This window comes from Mauremys reevesii, linkage group 8, assembly GCF_016161935.1.
Source record: "Mauremys reevesii isolate NIE-2019 linkage group 8, ASM1616193v1, whole genome shotgun sequence".
Taxonomy (NCBI): Eukaryota; Metazoa; Chordata; order Testudines; family Geoemydidae; genus Mauremys; species Mauremys reevesii.
The window spans coordinates 15,391,331-15,401,597 of record NC_052630.1 but is presented as its reverse complement, the minus strand read 5'-3'; the positions used below and the strand labels follow the sequence as shown (position 1 = coordinate 15,401,597).

Sequence of the window (10,267 nt, the reverse complement as noted above, 5' to 3'; positions counted from 1 at the left end):
GATTGTGTTGCCCAAGCACAAAGCTCACCGGGGAGGAGCGTTCAGCCTGGGAAGCGAAGCATCTGGCCGGCCGGAGCAGGGGAAGTGCTCGGCGGGGGGGGACGCCTGGAGGCCGCGCTGCTGAGTCAGCTCCTCCAACATGACCCGCCCCCAGTCATATGACGAGGGGCCGCGGCTTGGGGCGAAGCCGAGTCGGGGGCGGGCGCAGCGCGCGGGACAGGTAAGTGAGCTCTGCGCTGCTGGCGGAGGGGCTGCGCCGGGGAGGAGACGGCGGCAGCAGCAGCGGCAGCAGCAGTAGAGGCAGCAGCAGCAGCAGCAACAGGCGCTAGAGTGCGCGGTGCGGAGGTGGCTGCTCGGGGGGGCGGGGCTGGGCTGGGGCCCCGCGGGGAGGGCAGGGGCAAGAGTTCGAGTCCCAGCCGCTCCCTCGGGGTTAAAATGGCGCCCGCGGGAGGCGGCTGGCGTCCCTTTGTTGGAAGGGCTTTAAATTCCCGCTCCCGCCGGCCGTGCAGCGCCGTGGGCGCCGGAGTGCAGGCTCCACGGTCAGCCGCAGCCTCCCGCAGTGACCGTGGGCAGGTGCTAGCTGAGCCGCCGGCCCAGGGGCGGTAACCGCCTCCCTGCTGGCACAGGGGCCTCAGCGCCTGGCCAGACTGAGGCGGGGGGTTGTTGGTAGCCCCTGATGAGCGGGGATGGCCCAGCCTGTGCCTGCTTTGAAAGGCCCATTGCTGCCTTCCGCTCCCTCTCTGCCCCCCCTGAAGGAGGCTAATGCCCCTGTCCCGGAGCGGGGCCGCTTCCTAGTAGAGCGGTCACCCAGCTGCCCCCGCGGAGAGGTGACACTGGAAGGTCTCCGGGCCGAGGCTGGGACTGGGTGTGTGAGGTGGGCCTGATCACCCGCAGGGAACGTAGGACCAAGCTGACGCCTTCCCAGAACACTCTCTGGGGTGGCCTTGTTCTTTACCTGGGGTTAACTAATGCCCGTGATGGATCCGGGGAACCCCCACCCTGTCTTTAGTTTCACTGTCAGGTCACCTGCAGGCAGTGGGTTGCCTTTAGCTTAGCTCTCACTCCCTTGGGAAGAGGGATTGCCTTACAGACAGCTCCCCGAGTCTTCAGACTGGGGGTGGGTTCAAAGAGAAGCTGCATTCCCTGTATCTTACTACACCAGAGTGCCAAGATGCCAGCTTCCTTTTAATTTGGGATTGTATCCTCTTCTGCTGGCATGTGGAGAGGCAATGAGGATCTAGTGGAGCCAGGTCTGAAAAGAAGCCAGGAAGTGCTGCCTCCATGGTATTGTTTGCCTTTCTCCCCATCCCCACTGGCTGATCTGTGTTTATAGGATTTGGGGTGGGGGTGGGGAAGAGACAGGGTCCTGTGGAGGAAGCTGTATACCCCTCAAAACCCAAACTACTAGGATAAGCTAATGCTGCTCTGGTCAACGTTAACTTGCCCCTTTCTTTCCCTTTGTAAGTGGTAACCCTATTTGGGCAGGTTCTGGGGCACTGGCTTGCAGAGAACCCCTTGTAGTATGGCCGCTGCCAAGCTATACCACCAAGAGTCAGTGACAGCTGGGAAGGAGAGTCAGCATGAAGGCATAGGGTCTGTCAGATTTCCCTGTGCCTCCTCTGATTTGAGGAAGGGTATCCTTAGGAATCTACATCCAGTTTCTTCCAGATCCAGAATGCCACACCATTTCAAGAAACTGGATGCTCAGTAAACCCAAGCTCTTTTCCTGCCCCTATATGGGAATAACTTGCCTAGGGAGCAATCTCATCCTTAGTGGCTAATTCTTCTTGGTAGTACCTGCACCCCAATCTGGGTCTATGCCGGTTATGCAATATCAGGGCCGTAGCAACAAAGAACGTGGCCCCCTCCGAACATATGTCCGGGGCCCCTTACAATGCAGAAACATTTTTTTTGCCACTTTTAGGGGCCCCCTTCCTTGCGGGGCCCCCTCCGGTCGGAGGGTATGGAGGGCGCTCGCTACGCCTCTGTGCAATATGTATGTATCTTTTCATCCTTGCAAACCATATCTGTAACCCCCCATAACCCAACCTGACCCCATATGTACAGTACCTTCCCTCTCAACCTGTGTATATTTCATTTTAAACATTTACTTTAATAAAATTTTTAAATCTGCTATTGGCCAACAGTGCTCCTTTCACAGGGCCAAAGTAACTTGGTTATTGCTTCATGAATGCACTCAGATATTATATGTACCTCTTGCAGTGAATGTAACTGGACAGAAAAATTGGTAGCGATATGAGTTCCCAATATTATTTCAATTTAGAAAGTGAACTCCTTTGTTTAAGCTTCTTTATTTTAAACGTGCAGGAGACAATGAAACTCATCATTCTTGAGAACTATGCGCAAGCCAGTGAGTGGGCTGCAAAATACATTAGGAATCGAATTATCCAGTTTAACCCTGGCCCGGACAAATACTTCACTCTTGGACTTCCCACAGGTAGGCTTTGAAAGAAGATTCATTAAGATGCTGATGGTACCTTCTGTTTAATCAACTGTAAAGCATTCTGACTGTTTCACCAGTTGGAGCATTTAAGTGGCAGAATATTCCCCTAATGTGAAGGGAGTGTCTCCTTATGCAACATATAGATGGACAGGTCTGTTGTTGTTTGGAGCGCAACAGGCTATGTAATTTACTTAGCTTAAGAAACCTTTCTCTGTTTTTAAAGTAAATAAATTATATAGAGTGAGGCCTCCCAAATAACGATAATATAGAAGCTGATGCATTGCATAACAAAATACCACTTCACATAAGTGGAATAGTCAGTGGTGCTTTGGAGAACTGTGTGCTTCCCCAATGTGTAAAATAGAGACAGCATTCAACTACTTACAAGATTAGACCCTTACTACTTGAATTAAAAGAGAATCTTCAATATTACAACTCAACAGAATCATAATTGCTCAACTGTGTGTCATAGCCCCTTTATGGCTAATCATGGAGAGTCTCCTTTAGTTCAAGTAGTAAGGGTCTGTAATCTTGGAGCAACAGAAGCTGGACTCTGAAAGTTGACGTAGATTTGTTTCCATATTATTTTTTTTATATTAGGGTTGTGATCCAACCACATTCTTGATTTTGGGGAGGCAGCATCAGAAGTGCAACCCACTGGGCTGCCCCTCCCACCACACCATGTAAGAGCTAGTTTGGTCTCATCCAGGCAACTTATGTGATGTCTTCGTAAAACCACTGTTTAGTACGTGAGGCTGCTTTTATTTTTGTTTTATAATATTTAGTACTAAACATCTTCAAAGCAGCTGTGTTCAGACATTGCCAGTCTCACAACACCCTGCTTTGTAAGGTAGATGAATGCTGTCTTGATTTTACATATAGGGAGTCTGAGGCCCAAAGAGACCATGTGATAGTGGTTGTGTTATTTGCTATACTTAAGTATCAGAGGGGTAGCCGTGTTAGTCTGGATCTGTAAAAGCAACAAAGAATCCTGTGGCACCTTATAGACTAACAGACGTTCTGCAGCATGAGCTTTCGTGGGTGAATACCCACTTCTTCAGATGCAAGACTTGCATCTGAAGAAGTGGGTATTCACCCACGAAAGCTCATGCTGCAGAACGTCTGTTAGTCTATAAGGTGCCACAGGATTCTTTGTTGCTTTTGCTATACTTAGTAATTTTCAATGTCTCCAGTCATTCCACTAACTATTTTTATTTTTTTCTCCGTATCTCTCTTAGGAAGCACTCCTTTAGGATGTTACAAAAAGCTGATTGAGTATTACAAGAATGGAGACTTGTCCTTCAAATATGTGAAAACCTTTAATATGGATGAATATGTAGGTGAGTCGTCATATTTCATGAACTGTTGTGGTAAGGACACAATCCAGCTTTTTTCTTTTTTGGCTCCAAACTTTATTTATTCTGGTGAGTAAAATCAAATGAAATCAGACATTTGTTAATTCAAAATCACTTTGTATAGAACCCAATGTAAAATGATCCCAAAACCAGATGGGGAGGAGAAACAGAGGAATCTGGAATACTGTGTAATACAAATTAACGAGCTGCAACTTTTCCCTTCAATTAGAGAGATCACATTAGCTATAACTCTCTTAAAAGCTGAGTGATATACTACCTGAGTATATAACTACAGAAGTCCCACTGAAGATGCTGTTCAAAGATGTTACATACAATCTACTAAGTTCCCATTTTAGCCCAGCTTTCTTCTGATCAGGGAAACTGCTACTTCTGCTACTTGGCTGGTTTGGACGCAATGCTGCAGCCCTGTCTGTCCTTAATAACAGAGACAGGCAGTACTCCAGCAAGACTGCACTTTAGACCTACTGACACGTGGTCCTATTATGTTAGATTAGGATTGCCTTGTTTGTAAAGTTGTGATATAATATTCTCTTCTCAGAGCTGGTTCAGAGAGAAAAGTGAACAAATCCTCTGGTTATCAAGGTACCAAACATACGTGCTAAATATGTGTGTGTGTTTGCTCTTTGGCCCTAATGCTATTGCATTCTCTTCCTGATTTGAGTGGACAGAATATTCACAGAAAAAATTATCATAGTCAGAGAGTTTTGGGTTAGGGTTAGACAGTTCTATAAAGGATGACTCTATAACAATCAGGGAGTTCTTGAAAGAATTCCCTGATTGTTAACCAGACTAAAATTGCTACTCTGGTTTTGGCATAGTGTTAACAAGCTTGGACTAACAATAATTCAGCAGAATGTTGTAAAGACAAGAAAAATTAGACCTGCTGTGTATCTGCTCTTTTGGAGAACCTGCTCCATAATGTTAATGCACCATATCCATATAACTAGGATGATGTGCCTCTCCCTAACACTGGGATCTTACTGGAGCTATTGTGACTATTTATTTTTTAAACTCATGGAAGTTAAGGAAGCCCAGCTTGAAGGGCAGATGGGGATACTGGCATTAATTTGTAATCAAAACCCCAGATGTCTATGCAAATGTATGTAAAAGTTTTTATATAGGTTATTGTATCCCTCTCTCTTGCCCCCACTTATCAGTTGAGGCCCCAGTCCTGAAAGCTGTAGCAATCAGGGTGTGAAAGTCAATGGGGCCTTGGATGTAAGCATTTGAAGCAGGGATTGTGTTTGTACAACATCCAGCACAATGGGCCGTGTGTCTTGAAGGGGTCTGCAGGTGTGACTGTAATATAAACAAGAAATAATACCTGTTCCTGGTCAACAGGTCTCCCAAGGGATCACCTGGAAAGTTATCACTCCTTCATGTGGAATAACTTTTTCAAGCACGTTGACATCTCTCCAGAAAACACCCATATTCTGGATGGAAATGCAACTGACTTACAGGCGGAGTGTGATGCTTTTGAGGGGAAAATCAAAGCAGCTGGTGGAATCGAACTATTTGTTGGAGGTGAAAATCTGAAGGAATAACAGACTTGGAGAGAACACAACCTTGTTTTTGCCATAATTCTAGCTAACTTTGGGGAATTTTTGTTTTTTGTTTATGCCACTTATTAGATTTGCAGTCAGTAAAGCCACATGTGCATCCCATTTCCAATTACTGTAAGCACACCTGTCTATTAAGTGTTGCCTCTATCCATTCCCTTCTATGGCATTGATGGGGACAAATGCTATGCATAGGTGACTCACTGGTGGTGTATGTGTATTTGGGGTTTTTTCCTGTCTCAGTGAGATGTTCAGGTTGTCCTAGTAGCTGTTCCATCTCTGGTCAAGCCTTATGGCCATACCAAGTCAGTGGAATGTGGCACCTGTTCAAGTAGATGGGTCTCAAAATGTGAACAATAGCCTGGCTTCAAAGTCTGCAGGGGTAGGGGATGATGGCAGAGTGGTTTTGATCCACTTGGCAGTGGATGACACCCTTAATGAGCCCTCTTTACACGCTTAATTTTAAAGTTCAGCCATTTTTGAGGTATATTTGCCCAGAAGGGGGAAGGAGTGTAACTTTTTTTTTCCCACAGAAGTCAAATCGATAATGATGTTGTTCAAATGTATTTATTTGTTTAAATTGCCATTTCATCTAGGATCTAGATTTGAAAACTTCAGTCCAATAGATGAATTCTTCAGAAAAGTATCAAGTAGTAAAAATGGGAGGGAAGGTGTGCTAACCAAAACTGTGTTGCAACCTTTACGCTAGCAAGTTCTACCAGGTAACTGCTGTAATCAGCTAGAACCCCTCTGAGACAGTGGTATCTTCTAACCTGATGCGTTTGGGTGCTAACATCCAAGTTACTACCTCCCAAAATGCAAAGGAACAGTGTCGCTGCTCCTATTGACTTCAGTGGGAAATTTGCCATTCACTTCAAGGGAAGCAGGAGCTTGAGCAAAGCTGCAAGTTCTTGTATGAAAGTAATGTGCTTCACCTATTCTGTAGCTATTCTTAGGAGCCTATAGCATCTTACAGTAAGAATGATGTTGGCTTTGTTTCCTATGATGTGTTAAGGTAGTGACACAGTTCTTAAACTGTCTCCAAAACAGGTATTGGCCCAGATGGTCATATTGCCTTCAACGAGCCCGGCTCAAGTCTGGTGTCCAGAACTAGAGTGAAGACGTTGGCTATGGACACCATCTTGGCTAATGCTAGATTCTTTGATGGTGACCTCTCCAAAGTCCCCACAATGGCACTCACTGTTGGAGTAGGCACAGTCATGGATGCTAGAGAGGTTAGAATTAAAATACAATGACTTAATATCGTGCTCCATGGAGCATCAAAAGGTTGTCTAGTCTTCAAGCAGTGGTACTTTCTGCAGCCCAGCCCCAGGCATTATAACTGAACTTCCAGAAGTGTAGTTTGCTCAACTAAACAACCTACCTTCTTGTACCCTGCACAACTACCTCATAGCTTTTTTTCCTGGGGCTTTGATTGCAAAGATCAAATTAGCCATGCTCAAATTAGACACAAATTGAAGGGCTTATAAATGCGGCATGATGGCTGAGATTTGGTCCTAATAAAAGTAAAACCATACGTGCAGGGAGAAGAAAAGAAGGGTCTGACCAAACAGTCATACGCATTGCATCAAAATGAGCTTATTCATGTGGCTTCCATTATGCTACTTTAACATTTTTAATGTAACTATGCAGAACAGTTGCATTTAGCCTAGGGGGCTGGGTAAGGGAGGTTTCCAGGGGACAATCTCACAAGGTAAGTGTGAGAACCACTGACTCTCAATTTGCTGGTATCCCTCTGAGTTAGAGTCACAAGGTGGTGTGTGGTTGAATTTATTTTTACACCTGTAGTTCATAACCGTTAATCACCTGCTCTAGTCTACTCTTGCATAAACACTAAAGGGAGAGCTCAAAGTAACAGGTGGGTAAACTTTAAAATGGAAAGGCAAGCCATAATTTTACTACCTAAAACAATACAGCCAAAGTGAACAGTGCCCAGTCAATGAAGTGAAACACTAAAATCGTTTTCTTCTTTAGATGACTTACTCGTCTATTGCTTCAAATCACGCTTGGGTGTTCCCTTTAAATGTACATCACAAAACCTAACTGTTATTCCTGTGTTTTGTTTTTGAATTCAGGTTATGATTCTAATCACAGGAGCCCATAAAGCATTTGCTTTGTACAAAGCCATTGAGGAAGGAGTAAACCACATGTGGACAGTATCTGCCTTTCAGCAGCATCCCAGCACTGTCTTTGTGTGTGATGAGGATGCCACCCTAGAACTCAAAGTTAAAACAGTGAAATACTTTAAAGGTAAATATTTGGCCAGATCAGGCCACTTTTTCAGTTAGCTTTTCTATACTTTAAGGCAGGGGTGGGCAAACTTTTAGGCTTGAGGACCACATTGGGGTTGCAAAATTGTATGGAGGGCTGGGTAGGGAGGGCTGTGCCTCTCCACACAGCCTGGCCCCCTCCCACTTCTTGCCCCGACTACCCCCCTCAGAACTCCCAGTCCATCCAACCCCCCCTGCTCCTTGTCCCCTGACTGCCCCCTCCCGGGATCCCCGCCCTGCTGAGCCCCACCCCTTATACAACCCTCCATGCTCCCTGTCCCCTGACTGCCCCCCCCCCAAGAACCTCCACCCCATCCAACCATCCCTTGATCCCTGTCCCCTAACTGCCCCCTATCCAACCTCCCTCCCTCCGCTCCTGCCCCTTTACCATGCTGCTCAGAGCAGCAGATCGCAGCCCGGCTGCAGCCAGCCATGCTGCTCGTGTGGCGGGATTGCTGCGGGGGGACAGGTTAGCAGGGGACGGGCCAGGCTAGATGTAGCCTGCGGGCCGTAGTTTGCCCACCTCTGCTTTAAAGGCTACCATTTAATTTAGAAAATCTTTCCTGTCAGAAAAATTGTTTGAAGGAAGTGCTGTCAAATAATCTCAACCCTGAAGTTTAAAAAAACAACAACAACAAAAAAAAACCCCAAAATCTCCACTGACTAGAAATCTATTCAGGGTAACATTTAGATGTAAATGTTATTTATTTAAATATTCCACTATAGTTTTATGAACCCTGTGTTGAGTTAGTAACTCAGAACTAGAAACTGCTATTGCTTAGAAGCCATAAATGAAATGAGAGAGGCTAGCTTAATTCTCCAAGCTGAGTGAAATATGTCCCTCTTTCTGTACATAACAGAATATAAACTAGATTTAAAAAATTCTATTAGTCTGTAGTGGTGGTAAATGACTAAGGAGTTTTTAAAATTAATTATACTGACACTCCAATATCAAGCTTACAGCGATGGGGTGAAAAATACTTTGAGGGTTGTGGGGGAAGAGGGAAACATAAGGATATTAGTGGCCATAACTAAAAGCAAAAGTCCTCCATTTATTGCACTTAATTACCTATACTCAACCTTTCCTTTTCCCCCTGCACCAGGTTTAATGCTTGTTCATAACAAGCTTGTGGAACCCTTATATAGTATGAAGGAAACAGGAGCAGAAAGAAGACAGTCTAAGAAGCCGTACAGTGACTAGTTTCTTGGGGGCTGGTGTGATGCTAAGCAGGCTCTTCTCTTGGAAACCAGCAGAGGAGGAATCCCTACACATTCTTCTTGTATTTGTTCATAAATCAGGGGAGATGTGCTTATTATTGTCTCCATCTTTTAAAAGAGATGAATGCTGAGTACATTGGGTTTAATAAACTAGATGAGGATGGGACCTTATGTACTGTGTTCTAACAACCACAAAACTACTCTTGCGCTAGTGGTGAAGCCAATTGAAATGAGATGTATAACCTGTAAAGCAAGTAAACGAGAACAGGAAATAGATATCCCTCAACTCAAAGGTGAGGATATGAAAGGAAGTAAAATCAAATGGGTAACTGTATAATGTATTACATTTTAAGGACACACATCTTGGTTTCTCTCCCCCCCCCCCCCCCCCCCACAGTGCACTTATTAATCTCAACTTCACTAGCATCATGAAATGGAAGTACTAGCACTAACTAGAGTTAGCCATTAAATAAACTTCTTCAGAGCTCCCCTGAATTAATTTGTACCATTTTAGTTTGGGGGCTTTCTTGAGGAGATGCTACTAACTTCAGTGTTCATTGATGTATATATGCTTTCACTAAAGCCCTGATTCTGTGATGTGCTAGGCACCCTCCACTTCCAAAATCCCAAACACTGCACTTGCCCTGGCTCTTCAGTTGTCTCATCTTAAAGAAATAACTGTCACCAAATGGTTAAACAGCAATTGTTCCTTCTCCAGCTGTGTAACTCTGGCTACTATTTCACTTCATGGTCGGAATTCTAAAAATCCAAACATTATCTGAATGTCACTGTATGTCAAGACTAAGGTACTGTCATTAGACAATAGCAATCAAGTCTAAATATCTGTGGCTTCAGTTTTCCCCCCATGCCGTTAAGTATTCTGTTAGTTGCAGCAGGGTAGGGCCAATTGCCCTCCCCAAATCTTCTAGCCAGTTCACCTCTTGCCTTTCCTCATAAGTCATGGTGGTATAAACCCTAACCTATGTCTGAGTTACTGAAGTCCTCAAATTGTGGTTTGAAGACCTCAAGCTGCAGAGAATCCTCCAGCAAGTGATCTGTGCCCCATGCTACAGAGGAAGGCAAAAAACCTCCAGGGCCTCTGTCAATCTGCCCTGGAGGAAAATTCCTTCCCAACCCCAAATATGGCGATCAGTTAAACCCTGAGCATGTGGGCAAGACTCACCAGCCAGCACCCAGGAAAGAATTCTCTGTAGTAACTCAGATCCCATCCCATCTAACATCCCATCCCAGACTGAAGGAACGGAAGTACCGGACACACAAGAAGCCACCAAAGATGAACGTGTTGCTTTCAAGAAGTTCATTAACAGAGTGGTACAAAATTATAACAAGAAACCAAGA

General features: G+C 45.1%; 1 protein-coding gene across 4 annotated transcripts; it reads left to right on the top strand.

Annotated features, from left to right (window-relative positions):
• On the top strand, positions 1-9,763 carry GNPDA1 (glucosamine-6-phosphate deaminase 1). 4 transcript variants are annotated; one of them, XM_039486371.1, is made up of 7 exons: positions 5-220; positions 2,329-2,458; positions 3,703-3,804; positions 5,182-5,364; positions 6,450-6,634; positions 7,496-7,670; positions 8,794-9,763. In XM_039486371.1, exons 1-7 carry the CDS (start codon positions 140-142, stop codon positions 8,889-8,891), a joined length of 954 nt encoding a protein of 317 aa, XP_039342305.1. In that variant the 5' UTR covers positions 5-139; the 3' UTR covers positions 8,892-9,763. The 4 variants fall into 4 exon arrangements, with proteins under 4 accessions (XP_039342309.1, XP_039342305.1, XP_039342308.1 ...); XM_039486374.1 differs by lacking the exon at positions 5-220 and adding an exon at positions 292-345; XM_039486372.1 differs by lacking the exon at positions 5-220 and adding an exon at positions 694-1,284.
• The last annotated feature ends 504 nt before the right edge of the window (positions 9,764-10,267 follow it).